This window comes from Sciurus vulgaris, assembly GCF_902686455.1.
Source record: "Sciurus vulgaris genome assembly, chromosome: 6".
NCBI lineage: Eukaryota > Metazoa > Chordata > Mammalia > Rodentia > Sciuridae > Sciurus > Sciurus vulgaris.
The window spans coordinates 145,292,657-145,310,942 of NC_136466.1; the positions used below are offsets into that span (position 1 = coordinate 145,292,657).

General features: G+C 37.9%; 1 protein-coding gene across 3 annotated transcripts in view; it reads right to left on the bottom strand.

Annotated features, from left to right (window-relative positions):
* Positions 1-8,283: 8,283 nt before the first annotated feature.
* The window catches only part of CDH6 (cadherin 6), a 118,093-nt gene continuing 108,090 nt past the window's right edge, over positions 8,284-18,286 (bottom strand). For all 3 annotated transcript variants that reach the window (XM_079146043.1, XM_079146044.1, XM_079146045.1), the window contains 4 exons: positions 16,079-16,200; positions 14,911-15,028; positions 14,559-14,810; positions 8,284-9,271 (listed from right to left, as the gene is read on the bottom strand). In XM_079146043.1, the coding sequence (XP_079002169.1) occupies positions 8,781-9,271; positions 14,559-14,810; positions 14,911-15,028; positions 16,079-16,200 (983 nt within the window). In that variant the 3' untranslated portion in view covers positions 8,284-8,780. The remainder of the gene's footprint in view (positions 9,272-14,558; positions 14,811-14,910; positions 15,029-16,078; positions 16,201-18,286) is intronic.

The window sequence follows — 18,286 nt, forward strand, 5'->3', positions numbered from 1 at the left end:
TGGGGATCTAAAGGAAAATGACCCTACTTTCTTTGTTCCTGAAATGGGAATGAGACAACCTATTATATTGCGATTTTGTGATGGTTATATTAAGCATATATATGATAGTTATTTTTAAAGTGCTGTATAAAAGTAAGGCATTATTATCAGGCAGCTAAGCAAAGTTAAAAGCTTTAATAAAACCTATCCTTTACTGACTATAGGAAGACATTTTTGTACCAATGTGCAAACAAGACATGTTCACCTTTAAAAGTTAAGTTTTTGAGACTAAATGGCTCAGGAAGCAATAAAGATGATCTAATATGTCAAGGGAGACACTTTAAAAAAGGAATAAGCATATTATACAGAGAAGTAGGAGACGATCTACTTCTTTTAAAGAGTCATATCTATTCATAGCATATTTGGAAAAGTATTGAATTTGGGAATATGAAACCTAGAAAAGTGCTCTAAAGAATCAAGGTGTCATTCAGTACAAAATGTTTAGGCAAGCAAACTCCCGTTAATAATGGGACATTAATCATGGCAGCCCTAGATGGAAGGGTACCAGCAGAGTCGGGTTTGTATCTGTCTTGTTTACTCCTCTCACATTGGACTATGCCTCAAGGGTAGGTTCTCAAATGGTTTTTGCAAAATGACATAAAAGTTTAGAATGTTACCAAGGGGAGATGCTCCAACAAATGTTAACTTAAAATATGAATGAATTGTGCAAACAAGGAGATGCATCAGGCTTGCCGTTTTAGATTTGCAAAATATAAGATTTAATTATAACAGCAGGCTTAACCTTTTAGCTTCTTTAATTATTACAAACTTTGAACAATTCCAAGACCAGAAGGCTCTTCCCAAATGTTGGTGGTGAGTAGTTAACAAAACTTAGAATGAAAGAAAACAAGTTTTGCTGGATATGGTATCTCATGCCTGTAATCCCAGCCACTTTGGAGACTGAGATGGGAGGATTGCAAATTTGAGACCAATCTCAGTAATTTCGCAAGGTCCTAAGTAACTCAGTGAGACCCTGTCTCAGCATAAATAAAAAATAAAATGAGTTGTGGATGTAGCTCAGTGGTAAATTGCCCTGGGTTAAATTCCTAGTACTCACCAACACTTGCCCTCTCACTTCACCTCCCCCTCAAAAAAGGAAGAAAACATTTAATCTCTTAGGCTTGGGATGGCAGATAGGTCAACATTATTCTATTATTGATGGCTACTTGGGGTATTCCCCTGAGAGGTTCTAAGGTCACTCCTAGAAATCCATGAAAGAGTGCAGTACAGCAATTGATCAGCAATGTCTGCATGGGCCTTGAAGTTAGGGATAATGGCAAGCACCCGATCAAAGAGTTTTTAACTGGAAACCAAGAATGAATTTGTAAATGATTTTCTACTTTATTTTCTGATAACATTTCTTTATTATTATGGGATGGGACTTATTATGGCATGTGACTTATTATGGCAAATAAAACTGGGGGAATTTGGGAAAGGCATTGCAAGATTGGTAGGAATTGAAATTATAGGTGGCAGAGGCTTGTAGTTCTCAATACACACTCATATGCTAGTCTTCTTTTCTCGGCCTCTTCCCAGATATCTTGAGACCTTGTGACTTGAGTTCTCCCTGCCAGGGTTACCTTGGAGGCAGTGTGCAGTGGGAGAAGGGACCACAGGCACCTTGAGCTGCACAAGAGTGAGAAATCAATTTTATGCAGATTTTGTCTGTTGTGACCACAAGGTTAATTACTCTAATGTGTACTAATAATTATAATAGGAGGTAGTTTGTCATGGTGTTTGGAAAGGGCCTCCCCTCTCTAAGTATCTATCTGCTTGAATTCTGCTTCCCGAACTGGGTTCTTGAGATGTCACCTTGAACTTCCCACCTGTGTTACCATGAGGGCAGGGAAGTTTCCTAGCATCCTGCAGACTCTGCTGACTCTGTCTAAGCCTCAAGGGTGACACAGATCCGGGGATTGTGCAGAGTTGGGGGCAGGGTGGGGGGTACTTGGCTCTAGAGCATTGTGCACACAGTATGTAAAATATACATATCCTTTAAAAAGTGCAGTTCTATCAGCATCATTCCTCTCTGTGGGTTTGTTTCTGACCAAGCTAACTTCACACCAAATAGCAAGAAGAAAAAAAAAAAAAAAAAAGGCAAAAACTAAACAACGAAAGTTAACTTCTATGGCTTTCATGCCTTCTGATATCATATGACTTTTCCAAGCCTAGTCCCCTTTGGGGACCTCAGCATTGCTTAAACATCCTTCAGAGACCTCAGACAAGTTGCATTTCTTAAACATCCTTTTCTTTTTTTCTCATTTTCATAATGTTTTTTTTTTTTTTTAATTTCTTTTCTTTCTCAATCCTGCTAATTCCTAAGCCTCCCCTGCCTCCTTCACCTGGGAAGAAACAATATCTTCTTCCCATGAACACTGTCAGTATGTCTCTTAAGACATCTCCACGGCACCTTTTAACGTGCACCATAGGGACTCTTCTTCCCAGACCATGGCCTTCCAGACAGGAGGGAGAATATACCGATCTGGCTTACTGTCAAATATTCCACAGCATGCAGTGGCACATCTAATATATACAGAATAAATGAATGAATAAATGAAAACCTCCTTTGCAAAACTATGAATTCTCCCAGTTACAGAAATTATGAAATGTCCTCTGTAAAAATAGGAGGCAGCTCAAAAAAGAACAAGCATGTAAAATATTATAGCTCTGAATATGCTAGTGACATTTTATTTACTCATAGTATCAGAATGTTGGAAGAATTTCATTCTTATTTTCCTCTGATTTGGCTCTTGTTTTTCTTTTTTTTTTTTTTAAACCAGAGGTCTATAGACAATGGAGTGTTTTTATGGGAATAAAATAAAGGATGGAGATTTAGAACTGTCTCTCTCTCTGTCTCTGTCTCTCTTTTTATCTGAAACAATTACCATGAGGATAAACAGCTTTCTTCTTAACACTGCAATACCATAAATAACAGTTGAAATCTTGATGTCCCAGCAGTATGAGTGCATAGGGCAATATTGATATTACATATTGCTGGCTGGGAGAAATGATTGTTTACAAACTAATTATTATATAACAAGTCAACTTTAGTTAGCTATCTGAGAGTTTAAAATACCAGATTCAGAAAGGTAAAGTATGTTAGCATGTACATTAAAAAAATCTCTGTGATAACAAACAATAGTTTTGAGAGAATTGAAAAAAAAAAACAAGTTAGAAAAAAAAACCAGTTTATTAAGTAATATCATATAAATAACTTGTTACAAAAATTGATTTGCAAAAGGTATATTTACTCTTTGTGAGAAATCACTTTTTAAATTGCATTCTTTTCAAATTTATAAGTCTAAGAAAACAAAACAAAATAAAAGAAGCCATTTCAAGGAGTGCGTATTTGCCATTTAACTACAACAAAGGCCTGGCCACACTGAGCTAAAAGGTAATTGTTTCAATCCCATTTGTCTAATACAGAAAACTCTCCCATGAAAACTGTGAAGTTATGAAAATCTCCCTAACTAGACATGTGGATGGAAGCAGAGCAGGGATTGTTTCCATCAGGGATTCTCATCACCGAAGACATGAAAGATAGAGAAAAGCAAGGTGAACCGAACACTCCACCCAGTCAATCTTCAAGGGTGGCATCAGTTTCAATTTATACTTGGAAGTATTTTTAATTAAATACAATCAATACCAAAAAGCTTTTATTTTCTCGGTTGAAAGTCACAAATCACAGTAGGAGAATGCCAAATTGCCTTAGCTTGGTATCCACTGAAGACGCACATAGCATTTATTATAAGGCCTATTCTGATGTAGTTTACTCTTGAAGCAAAGAAAATAATCACAAACAAAACAGTACAGTGGCTTTGAAGTGTTCTTGTGTCTCTTCCGAGCAGATCCGGTTTACATTTGCTACACAGCATTCGCCCCGAATGCCTAGTAATTCTATACATTTGATTCTTTAATAAACACTAAACTAATAGATCATAGAAAACTAAACGCTTATAGAATGTGCCTCCAGATATATTTACATAAATAGCGTAGCCTCCCAAGAAAGACCAAGATCTCATTATAGAGGAATGCTTTTTCCACAACGCTGGGTCCATGCCTCATTTGTCAAATTAACCCCATTTGAGGAGAAATTTGAGTTTGTGGTCCATGGGTTTAAAAAAAAATGGAATTAAGCAACTTGTAAAAGCTCTTTTGAAATTAATCTAATAACCCAGTGGCTCTTCGGCTAAGTGCCTCAGTCCTGTCTGAAATATAGTGGGTAATAGCCTTTGTTTCCATTTGACCTCCTTTCAACACTTTCATCTGCTGGCTCTGTCAGGCTAACGTTCCCCCCAAATTAAAAAATGAAAATGCATCATAAATAAGGTATTACAAAATGAGGAGTAGATTAAGGATTGTCTCAGCAATGCTTAAATTAAATCGATGATGCAGAGACCATAAACTTCTGGCTTTAAAAATGAGCTATTTCTTTATTAACTTCTAACAAGCATGTGAGTCAATGCATTTGCTCTAAGAGGGTATTGCTCTCCACATTAAATATGGTTGGGGTCTGGTATTTTTAGTAGAGAATTATCCCTTTAGAAAATTATTCCATAAAGATGCCAAAGGGAGATTAAAAAATGCTGCACCCATAATAGTTGCTGAAATTTTAAGGAGACCATACTGTAGTTCTGTATTCTCTGGAAAAGAAAGCTGCTTGTCAGAACTGAGGAAATAGTTCATCTCCTGAAGATTCACATACCAAGTGTTAATCTTCCTACTCTTATCATCTGATAAAGAAGGCTGGGTTGTAGTGTTAATTTAAACACAGCCGACTGCTTGGATTTCAAGTCCCCTGCCACAATGTCACAATTCAAAAAAGATTTCATCTAGATAAGACATGAAAATTAAAAGTACACTAAAATGATCCTTTTCAGAGGATGCCTTTCAAAATAGTGGGGATCATGGCTTTGTAGAGTGTTCTTCCAAAGTAATTACATTACTTCAAAACTAGTGACTGGGATGAAAGAATTTATTTGGTGGTTCTGTTCCTTGGGAAAAATGAATTTAGCTGATAAGTGTGGGTACCTGATTTCAATATTTATTTTGCATCCCAGAATCAACTTTGTTCTCTCCTTTCAATGGTGTACTTTTTATAGCTCTCAAGCATATAAAATCTAATAATGCCCAGTTGGTAGTTGGTACATCATTATCTCCAAGGAAATACCCATTCCAGGGCAAAGCATTTGATGTGAGATATTGTTCCGCAATTCAGGACATCTAAAATTTATATACTTAGAAGTAAAGTAATGGAAACATCACAAAGTTATTTTGGATCCACAAAATTTGGATGCTTTGAAGAAACAGATTCAATTTTTAAGAACTTCTTGCGCAACTTTTTAGGAGCTGAAAATGAAAACTGAGCCACATATTTTTATACTATGTTAAAATTGAATCACCAGCTTTGTTCCATCTGAAAATGGAGTAATTTTGTAGCTGTGCCTCCCTTATGCACCCAAACTATAAAAACAGGAAAGTTCTGAAAGAAATATATGTATTTACTGTGCTCAGATCCATTCTCATATGGTTTTATGAAACCATTGTTGCTACGTTCCCTTTTGATTTATTTACTTACATGGGGGTGAATGTTTTCAGCAGGAAGTGGGTATGAAGTAAAGGGGCTTCAAACTTACGTGCCATGGCTTAATGTTTTAAAAACTTTAAATTATTATAGGGAACATCTTAGTGGTTTAAAGAAACTCTTCCTCTTGCATACAGGGGGAAAAAGTCAGAGAGGCTTCAATGTCCTTGAAACAACACTCTACACAAATCCAACCTGTTTCTGTTGAATGACTAAGTTTTTTAGTGATTAACTACTGAAATTTTACTTCTTTCCTCTTTTTCCATCTTATCACCAGTATCTAAAATGAGGTCATAGATAATGTGAAAAATGAGATGAAAATGATTTTTTTTTTTTTTCTCTTCAGTAACCTTTCATGTTGACCCAGGATCTGGCACTTAACAAAATGTGTACATGGAGCAGTGTTTGAGCTGATATTTTGGTAGGAAGAAAGTAAGACCAGGCAGGAGATTGATGGAACTGTGACTCTTACTGTTTGGAGGTTGTCAAGGAGAGACTCATAGGAAAATGCCACTTTGACTTGATCCTTATAGGACAGTGGTACTAAATATTCAACTCCAGGCTCAGAGCATCCAATTTTCTATAGATTTACTACACCATGAGCTTTTGTGGTAATATTAAACACTTATTTCAATACTTGGTCTATTAGCATGATACCATACCCTGCCAATTACATTTCAAATGTCCCACTGTACAGCTACTTGAATTCACTTAGAAGGAGAAATTCAACTTTGCCCTAAAACATTGGCAATTGCTGGTGTCAACCCTCAGAAATTCCAATTAACTCCACAAGTTCAGAAGGACAATTTTTGATGATACTCTTCCTTTCTACAGAGCTATCTTTCTTGGTTCAATTTGTTACATGACGTGAATCACAAGAATAGAGCATTCTTTAGTTTTATAGTAAATTGTGTGATTAAGGTGCTGTTCTACTACTATAACTAGTTCTTAATAATTAATTTTACTAAAATATCTTTTCAACACTTACCTGTGACTATGATACCTACTAATTCATTACAGTGAAGCCCTCCTGTAACTTTTTGTATGCATTTCTCTGTGCGTGTGAGTGTGTGTGTGTGTGTGTGTGTGTGTGTGTACATGTGTGTGGCTCTGTGTGTATGAAGAACTAAAAAAAGTAAATTATAAAAAGCTTGGAATAGCCCAAGCATGAAATGCTTGTTAGGATCCAGGGCAGTCCATTAGAAATTAAGAAACCATTTGGGAAACACAAGGAATAATATGTTTGTAAAAAACTTTTCTTCTTGTTTTTTCACCCAAATTCCACATTTCTCTTGTTTTACAGGTGCCCACATTTACTTCCTGGGTAATATACATATTTAAACTTAACTGAACAGTAGTAGTATGTTTTCAAATAGAAAATATGTGCTGATGTGCCATTATCTCCAAATGGAAATGACATCTAGATTATCTGCAGAAAATTAACATTAATTGAAAATAAATCCCTAAGATTAATAAGTGAAGTCAGCACGTTCTCAAGTATATATTAGGGTTATATACACAGAGTCTATTTTAAAAGTTTTCAAGCAAGGATGTTTTCATTACAGTACCTCGGAAATTTCTGATAACTGTACAATGTAAGATTCTAATGATAAAAGTCATTAGAACAGCCATATGAGATAAATGATTTGAACCTGCCAGAAGGATTAGTTCAGTTCACTTGGATCCCCTGGATAATAACTGACTATGATGCTAATTGCATAATTAGGGAAATAATAGATTGGATGGATTTTACATTACTTTTCTGTCATGGTTTGAGACCATTACTTTATCATTAGTTCAGAGACCAGGATGGAAAGATTGCCGTGGAAGCAAAGTTAAAAACAACGGGAAAAAACTCAATACTTTTGAAAGTCGGCTATCATTTTAATTCCAATCTTAGACACTCTGTTGAAGGGAATCCAAGTTTGTAAGAATCCTTCAGTCATGAAATGTATCATTTCCATCATGATCTCAAGGATGTACATCTTTACCTGTCACACTGGCTAAGTATGTAGATACTTCTGGATGTGAAGGGCAGAGTGTTAGGTTCATATGTGGCTGGCTCTAATCTCTCCCTGGAACTCCAAGAGGAGGATTTGAGTTCATTTAGTCTAACTTTACTAAGCCAAGTGAATTAGGTGGGAAGTATCTGAAGGATAAGAATTCTTGTCCTTCACACTGATGCTTTCAGGGTATGGTGGAACAATACTGAAAACAAGTATGGACAACGAGTTAACATTTGTCTCAGAAAAATTCTTTCAGAGACTTTTAAGTAATTGTTCTTATTTTTCATTAGCCTACCGAGAGTTGAAACAATTTCAAGTGATCTGCAACACATCCGGAAACCAAAACTTTCAAATATGCTAAACATTTCCTTTGTTAACATCATTCGCTATTTTCTCTTTCTCTTTCTATGGTTTAATGGCAAACTCTTGCATGTCTCACATGTAACAAATTAATGAAGTCTTATTACTTTTCTGTTATTGTTATCTTTGAATGTTATCATTTCATTTACTTTTATTCCTTAAGAGAAACAAGAATCTTAAAACATGGATTGGATGTTTTGAATAATAGCTGGTGTCAGAAAAAGTTCTCAAAGCACAAACAAGATGGGGTGAATGTCATTTTAGATTCTTTGCAACAGAAATACTCTTACGTAGTTTATTATCTCCTTGTGAGCTGATAGAGAAGGAATGACTTCCCAGTTGCTCCTTCTTTATTATTACTTTTTAAAAACTAAAACTATATTTTTATCATGAAAGCACAATCCCTTCTTCCATTAGCATGTGAAATGTACAGTGGGAGCAGTCTGCTGACCTGAGGCAATGGAGTCTAGTAAACATCAGGCCAGCGATAGCCAGCAATTTCTAAACTCGCCCTGTGAGAACAAGTGAAAATACCGCTCCTGTCCTCTCCTCCAGCACATGCCTGTTGGGCTGACTCGGTTAACTGGATGCACTAAAAAATAAAAATTTGCCTTGGAAGCTCATAAAAGTGTACTAGAAAAAAGTCTCTAACATTGGATCCACACGGACTGCAGCCATTGGCTTTTGAAATGGGTAGAACAGAGAACCCTTCACGGAATAGTGGATAAATAGAAAGAAATAGCCACTTCACATATTTCAGTTTCGTACTGGAAAATGAAAAAGGCAACATATTAGGAGTCTTTGTCACTGTCCACCCCTCCATACATATCCGCCAGCTTTTTGAACCGAGGGCCCCAGTCACTAAGGTAATCATAGTCTTGATCTCCATCTGTGGTCACCGACTCCAGAGAGCTCAGGGAATCGGCCACAGAGCCGGTGCCCTCGTAGGCATAGGTGGCCAAGGAGTCGTATGGGGGGGCAGTGGGGTCCGTGTCATTTTCCTTTAACCTTTGGTTAATGAAATCTCTGACATCGGTGTTGTCACGAGCTGTTGGAGTCCGTCGGGGTAGAAAAAGAGCTTCAGGCACTATGTCCCTACGCAATTTGTTGTCCTCTATGGCTTCGGGATTCCTCAGGGTGCCGATATCAAAGGCCTGGGTGTCCTCCTCTCCACCACCTTCATCATTGTAACTGACAATGTTATCTCTGATGTCCTCTTTGGAAATGATCAAAGGCTCTTTCTTTCGCTGCCTCCGCAGAGCTGCAAACAGCACCACAGTCACTGGAAGAAGAAAACAAAACAGAAAAGGGAAGGGAAAGTTAATTTGGTGCCCAATTAATGTCAGGAAGAAACACTATGCCCCGAATGCGAAATTTTAGAAGTTTTCTTGAAAATGCAGAGTCAACCTTTACTTCTTTAAAGATGCATATGCCTCCATCAATAATCAGATCAGAACCCCAAATATTTGAAAGAAGGTTGTAATTAAAATAGAGGATAAAACACCATCATACTTTGTCAGTAGTTCCTTTTTTGCTTGGAAACAGCAAACTAGCTTCATGGTAAGAAGAAATAAAATAACAATAATAAAAAAAGCACGGCCATGGTGAAAGTATCACAATAAGGGTGCAAATTATGCCAAACACCTAAAATGCCCTGAAACTGGTTTTGAGGACAAGGCTGGCACCTTTGAGATGTGTCGAAGGGCTTGCATAACTTCACATTGAAAATAACTTTTGCACTATGCTTTCTTTTTTCTTGAGAAAAGTATAAAATTAGTTTGAAACCCAAAGTAGAGATGTGAATGTTTGAATACCTTTGCTACATACAAAGCAATATGATTACAGATAATTCCTGGAGAGACCCAGATTCCGAGAGTCATTTTGGATCTCAAGATCCACCAACTTGAATGGGGCAGATAATAATACATATTCCATATTATTTCTATTCAAGCTAGAGGAAATAAACATTTACATGACACTTATTTTATTTTTCAAAGGTGCTCAGTCCATTGGTTTGTTGCCCAGAATATTTGTTCTTTTGGCTTTTTCCTTCTAACACAAATTAGAAGTAAAGCAAGAAGTACATTTAAAAAACTCCTGATCTTTCTTCACAGCTGGTCTGGTGGAACAAAGCTGGCTACCTGTAGAGAGGCATATCTACCTACAAGTGGACCTATGGGTGGGAAATAAAAATGTAGCAATAGCATACAGAGAAAACAGCCATCCAGGGCAGAAAATGCATTATTAACCTAGGTTTGTCCAGAGGAGTTTATTACAGGAAGTAGAGTAATGACTTTTTACTATTTCACCCATACATGGCCCAATTTTTATAAGCCATGAAGACTGAATTTTTACAATAATAGCTTTTTAGTGGGTGTGTACATCCATCTGTATAATAAGGATGCTTGCACACTCGTGTCTACTTTATAATTTTGGACATTAATAGTTATAATGATAATAGGTTACCTATTGATAACTTTCTCCACGTCAAACACTGTGCTTTACATATGGAATTCCTACAAAGTAGCACCATCATTATAATCCCATTTTATATACCCGGGAGTAGAGGCTTAGAGAGGTCACATGTAGGAGCCATTCAAATCCTGGGCCATCAGACTCAAAGGCCCACATTCTTAACTGTCATGCTTGAAGCATATTTGATTCTATTTACAAAGGAAATGGAATTTTGCCATTGTCAAGTGTGTGGTTGTGCAACTGTCTGCAGTCTCTCTTGACGCCAGGAGTATCTTGATGCCTCATTGGTCATATCCACCCTGGGTATCCATTTGTTCTTTCAATAAATACTTATGTTATGCTTACTCTGTGCCAGATACACTTCTAGGTTCTACTGGAAAGAAAAAGAAAGAAAGAAAGAAAGAAAGAAAGAAAGAAAGAAAGAAAGAAAGAAAGAAAGAAAGAAAGAGAGATAGAAAAAAACAAAAGAAAAAGAAAGAAAGAAAGAAAGAAAGGATGCACAGCCCTGCCCGCTTTCTAAGTGTGAAAGTTCTAGAGTGGGCAGAGCTGTGAAATGGCGCATGGAGACAGTAAAGGAACAATATGTATGATAAAGAAGGAAACTGTGAGAAGGTGATGAGTGTCATGCAATCAAGGAAAAGGTGAGCTAAGTACAAGGAGGGCAGGTGCTTCTCTGCATGTTCTGGGGGCTGTGCCATGTTTTAGAGTGGTAGTCATGCCATTTAAGCAAAGACATGAGCAGTTATACAAGGATCTATGTGGCAAAGAGGACAGAGCTCTGGGAAAGGCCCCAAGGTAGGCGTGGGCCTGCCAAGTTTGAGGAACAGCCAGGAGACTCACAGGCTGGACCAGAAGGAACCCAGGAGAGGAAAGGGGTATGGACTGGCCAGGTTCCAAAGGGGCTGGGAGGCTTCCGAACACCTTTCATCTTTTCCTCAGTGGGCACAGAGATGTGGGAGACCTGCGGGGCTTTGGGCAGAGGGATGCCCATGATCTACTTTTACACTGGTTTCCAGTGTGACTGGAGACATGGATTGCAAAATAGAGCTGTAAGTAGGACAGTCGTTGGAATTAGACAATAGAACCAAGCCAGCTATCCCACAAAGAATTCCACTCTGATATGCATGAGTTCTTTCACTTATTTAAGGCAAGATAGCAGGTGATTACCATTTCCTAATTCTTCTCCAGCCTAACATACATAGATCTTTTATTCTAGTTTTATGCACATCTGAAAGTATAGCTCCCTAGAAGAGAGAAATCACATCAAACAATTCAAAGGCATTTATTCACAGCTTAATTCTTGTATAGCTAAAACTGTCTATATCTTTTTCTTATTAGCCCAAAGCACATCTGAACAGAATTTCTTAAGTATAATCATCTAGAAGGGAGGTCTTTCTAAAGCTAATTTTATAAACTGAAAAACGTGATTTCTAGACATGAAGGGTAAAAATACCTATGAAATGCCCTTACCAGGAACTGAGTCTCCCTTTTCCCTACTCTTATGGGGCCAGAGAATAGCAGTAAGATTTGTGTGTGGGTACAGGCACTTGGGCAAATTTGTGCTCAAATCCCATTATAAAACTAGGAGATCACCAGATAGACTTTTAAAGTCTATTTTCTTAAATGTAAAAGAGAAGGAATAACATAGTACTCGGCATTGTTATCAGGAATGAGTTTTGCAAACTCTAAAGTGTCACAGAGACATTTGATGTTTTCATTGTCTAACTTATGTAAACACGAGAAGCCATGGATCTACTTTTTTCTCTCTTTGGTGGTGCTGGGGATTGGCCCCAGGGCCTCAGGCGAGCTAGGCAAGTGCCCTAACCACTAAGCAACAGCTCCAGCCCTGATCTATCTTTCTTTCATTTTTTGGGGGGTGGGGTACTGGGTATTGAACTCAGGGGCACTTGACCACTGAGCCAAATCTCCAGCCCTATTTTGTATTTTATTTAGAGACAGGGTCTCACTGAGTTGCTTGGTGCCTTGCTTTTGCTGAGGCTGGCTTTGAACTCAATGATCCTCGTGCCTTAGCCTCCCAAGCCACTGGGATTATAGGCATGGGCTACCACCCCTGGCCCGATTTACTTTCTTGACTTTGGTTTTCCTCATATATCAATGTGGTTTTCCTCCTCTGACCAGATGCCCAGGATTGCCTTTAATTGTCCAACTGAAGTTTGGCCTCTTTGAGCCTGGAAATCACCCTGCACTCCACAGGGCTGCAGGAATGGAGTGCAGCATGGAAGCACCCAGCCTTGAGGGGAGAAAACCTGGGTTTGGAACTTGATTCCACCGTCTGTTAAATGTGTGCCTTGACCATACGCCTTCACATCACAAAGCTGGATCCTCAGCTTTGATGTTTAAGGTGCAGATAAATATGTACCAGGTGCTTCTGAGGAGTGAGAAAAACATTTGTATAGCTCCGTGCCCAGCATCTAGCCTGTGGTGAGGGCACTTGGGTAAGGTCATGCTCAAATCACATCATAAAACTAGGAGATCCGCAGATCTAGGTTAATGTAAATGATTTGACCTTTCTGAGCCTGTTTTCTTATCTGTAAAAGAAACGGAATAACACAGTGCCCAGCATTGTTGTCAGGAGTGAGTTAAGGTTAAATTCCATTTCTCTCCTTTTTAAAAATTAGGTATAGTATTCCCAAGAGATGAGACAAGATATGGGAGGCACTGAGGTCAATTAGGTATAATGAAGAGACAGTGAAGTGAATTCACTGGAGGAAGGAAATGAAAAGGGAATAGAAACATCAGCTAGTTAGAAGGAAGACAATGAAGAAGAGAAAATGGATTAATGATGAAGGAAAGGAAGAATTTGGTTTAGCAGATGAGAGCTGGGTCTCCTTCCACGAACCATAAGAGTCTGTGTACATAGTATAGCCTTGACAGGCTTCTGAAAATACCCCTGCAAGTCAAAAAGAACATTCATGTCCTTCTCTTCCAAACAATCTTATAAACCCACACTGTTGGTTACTGTCAGTTTCTATTTATCCTATATTAAAATGCTTTGCCCAAATCTTAGTTGACAAAGGGAAACACGGTTCTGCAGGGGAGTTTAAATTCTCCTATTATAATTAGCAGCATGGATTTGGAATGAAGCTCTTGGGCAGGGATCCCTTAGCGTTCTTTTCTTAGAGACACATAAGTCCTCTTTTACTCTTCTTGGAATGACTCTGTCTTCATTTGTCAAAAAGGGTTTTTCCCCCTGTGCCATCTAGGTGACTCAACTTCTGACTTTTATTTATTTTTTTCATCACATAGGCAAGCTTTAAAAATCTTGCTTTTGTTTTTCAAAGGGTTGTCATAACTAACATTTCATTTCTTAGTTCACAGTCATGGACTTGTTGAGCAATTTAAGCTCAATTTTTTGCCTTACTTGGTTGGGGGTGAAAATTTCATTTGAATGATTGTTAAACCTTGCTTTTTATTTTGATCACATTCATTTCTTTGGAGTCCCTGGTTTGTTCCCTTAATCACAGAAGTTTTTATTATTGAGAATCTGAAAATATTAGACATTTTGCATGTGATAACCAGAGAGCAAGGCTAAGAAAATAGTCATTTAAGTGGGTAGATCAAAATAAGTTTGCCAGGTTAAAGACAATTTCATCCTTTAATTTTTCCTGTTTGAGAGAGAAAAAGTCATGACACCATTCTTTCCACTTTTTCATTGATCATAAACTTTACCTTTGTAGATGTGGCCTTCACCACATACTCCATGCTGGGTGACTTTCACTCTTTAAAATTTAACACTATTTGCCAAGTTAAACATTCAACAACAAATGAAATGAAAAGATCATATTTATATTGCCCTTGAATCCCCCTGAGATGCATTTCCAGTCTGACAGACAAGATGCTCTTTCGGTGGACTGATTCCCCGGGCAAGCAAAGATATGGGCAAGTTCATTCTCCAAAGCCATTTCAAGCAAAAATGAGTTCATGTTTGAATAACACAGATTCTCAGCGTATAACTCTACTCACCTAGATCAGGCTGTATGCCTTAATGGGGGAGGCGGAAAAATCTAGAGTGTCACAGTAACAGTGTGTGCCCCTCACCAAGGGGAGATAGGATGCAGGGAGAAGCAGTTTACCTAGTAGGATCACGATGCACAGAAGGATGGCCACCAGAGCCCCCGTGCTCAGTCCCGTGGGGTGGATGAGGGCTTCCGCGTGGCAGGACTGCATGTTCCCATGGTGGTCACATGCACAGACCCGGACAGTCACTGTCCCAGTGCTGCTTTGGACTGGGTAGTCGTTGTCTGAAATGACCACAGGCAGGAGATAGGTGCTCATCTCATGTCTATTATAGCCATTTTTCCGAGTTAAGATTCCTGCTGTGTTGTCTGGAACCAGAAAGCAAAGTGTTAAGTGTACCTGGACACTACGTTGTGTATTGAACCAATGGTGATGGAAATTGATACAGAAAGTAATGAACTTACTTACCTTTGTTATCTTGGATGGTAAAGTTTGAGCCACTGGCTGCTTCAGGGGCCAAAGAGAAGGAGAATTGGTGTCCACTGTAAGGGTCATCCTTGTCAACAGCGCGTAGAGTCTGAATCAACTGAAACGAAAACCATACAGCAGCTATAAAGTTCTGATGATTCACAAGTGTTTCTTATAGTTTTGCAGCAAATTGCTTGATTTTATGATTTTAATTCTGATTAAAAAATCGTAGCTTTTTAAAACTTCCAACAAATCCATTCTATTCAAAGAACCCATGGGCTAGAAAGCCACAGAGCATGGGATTAATTTCTCCTTGTGGGGTGCTGTTCTGTGTATTGTAGGGTGTTTAGCAGCAACCCTGGTCTCTACGCTCTAGATGCCAGAAGTACCTTCTTAATTGTGACAATCATCTCCAGACATTGCCAAATATCCCCAGGCAAATATCCTCACCCTGGTTGAGAAACACTGATGGAGAGTGATACAAAGTTATAAAACATCACAATGACTGAAACAAGCTTGCAACCTGACTAAATGGCAGCACGGTTGGACAGCCCAATCTTGGCTCATACATAAGCTACTAACTTGCAAAAACTAAAAAGAAAATTGGTATATAAAACACAACTTCAGCTTCCCACTTTCCCATATACTTTAATAGCGCATTTCTATTTTGACCAACTGTACCATAATTTTTATATCACTGGCAGCAAAGACCTATTTCAGGTGGCAACAAATGGGTAAAATGGTAAAACATTCATGAATTTGTATTACTTGTACAGATGGGCAATGTAAATAAGTAAAGCTATGAATTATAGGCAATTGTAAAATATATTCTAGTTGTTACTTTCAAAAAGATATGATAATTAAACTATCTGTTCACCAATAAAGATTTTTCCAATAACACTGTGACTAATCTATTTTAATGAAAACTTAGACTGATTTGGACTCAATATCAGTTTTTGAGAGTGATGAACTTCCAGTTCTTAAAAACTGTTTGTTCTCTTATGCAATTTAAACATTCACCCTAGTTCTTATTTATGGTATTAATCTTCTTAGCACTCACTTCATTGATAATTCAAAACTAGCCCTCAGCTCTGTGTAGCATATGAATTATTAGAAGACTTAAATTAATCTGACTTTCAACTTTAATGTACTTTCTTATGAAACTCACCTGATCTGCCTTTGCTTTTTCACAGACAAAGGTTTCATAGAACTCAGCAAATTCTGGGGCATTGTCATTGACATCTAGAACTTTAATATACAGAGGTACTCGGCTGCTTTGCTTTGGATTATCTGCCACATACCAGAAAGAAAGAGATAGGCATTAATATGTTGATCGCCAATTCCCTTTGGACAACATTCACTCACTGTCTCCTCATTCACACATAGATTCCCCGCGGCTGCTGTCAATTCTATAGGGCATTGAGCACCAATGCAGACATGCGGAAGAATGGAATGGTTTGGTACTTGTGCAGTTGATTCACCTGGTGGAAATTCCTACTTGCATTGATATAATTACATCTGCATAGTAAGCCTGAGGTTACACAAAGTAAGACTGGGCATTTTAGAGGTAGATTTTCAAGGAAGCCAATAAAGCAGGAAGGTGGGAAAAATATGGACAAAAGGAAGATAGGAAATGCATGAACCACCAGGGTATCAAAATATTGTTATTGGTCCTAGTTAGTTTGAGTGTTGAGTGAGAGCTGGTCATCATTCTAAGAACTTTGCTGGATTAGCTGACTTAACACAGACACCTGAGGTAGATTCAGTTATTGCCCCTATTGTATAGATGAGGAAACTGAGGCACAGAGAAGTTAAGTAATTTATCCACATTTGCAGAGATTAGTAAGAAGTTGAGCATAGGTTCAAACTTGGGTCTGTCTGATTCCAAAGCCCAGGTTGTTCATCTGAGATAATGGTGGAGCAGAGACAATGTTTGAAGACCTGATGTATTTTGTTTGTCTTTTATGATATTCTCTTGGGTAGCTGGAAGACATTGCTGGTATAAAAATCAGGAGTTAGAATCTCTTGTCTCAACTCTCTTCATCTATTTCCTTCATGTCTATTTGTTGGTTCACTTCATTAAATGATAATATTAATAAAAATTCTAATGCTAATATTAGATCATCTAAGACTAATATATGCTGGCCATTAGTTAGGGTGCAGGGACACAAGGGAGCATTAAAAATAACTTGCCTCCTGGAGATTTATTCTACTCTGGGGATAAGCTGTACACATGTAAGTATGTAACCTATCAGATGGTAAATGCTTTGGTGAAATTAAATGGAAAAGGGATTGAGACAGATGAGGATACTACTTTATTTTTTGGAACCAGGGATTGAACTCAAGGGTGCTTAATCACTGAACCACATCCCCAGTCCTTTTATTTTTTTTATTTAGAGACAGGGTCTCACTAGATTGCCTATAGCCTCACTAAGTTGCTGAGGCTGGCTTTGAACATGCAATCCTCCGGCCTCAGCCTCCTGAGTCACTGGGATCACAGGCATGTGCCATCATGCTTGGCTGGTGTTACTTTAAAAGGGATGACCAGGGATGGCCTCTGATGGGTTACCATTTGCCCAGAGACTCAACTGAAGAGAAAGATGAGGCCACATGGTTATTTCTGGTTCTCCAGGCAGAGGAAGCAGCAAGCCCAAAGTCCTCATACTGGGAGTGAGCTGGCTTTACACTAACTCTTGATTTTTGACATATCAAAGATAGTTCAGAAGTTGTGACAATAAGATTCTTAAGATCCCTTATGTCTGATGTTTTACTCACACCATTATTCCAAAGTTAGAGTGGATGAGTATGAATTTTTAAAGGTCTTAATTACTAATACTTTCAAATGTGTCATAGAAACAGTAAATCCTAAAAATAGGATTTTAAGGAATAAAGCTTAAAATACTCATGAAATGAATTTCATGATATTTTGAAAAATGGTCCTTTGCAGTGGAAAATAATTTTGTAATTTTCAGTCTTTAAGGGTGCCTGTCACTGGCATCCATAGTGGATACAAATGTTTAATGAGTCGTCCTTATCACTGTCAAAGGCAGGGTTTCATTGGCCCATATTGGTTTCTTATTATACCACCCAATATCCTTCAGCTACTTCAAATCTCTGAGTTATGTTGATAAAATACAACTGTAACGAACCATTTGATATGAAATATTTCACATTAGATAGCCAACTAAGAAAAAATATGTCAAACTTTAAGGATTAAAAACAAAGACTAAAAGAACTATCATTTAGAAGTCTATTTTTAAACACAAAACCTTATTTTAAAATCATTTGTTTCATGTATTTCAATCCAAACATTGTGTTTATAATTCATGTTAATTTTCATTTTCATTGCATTCTTTTGGCATTATATTTCATTGCC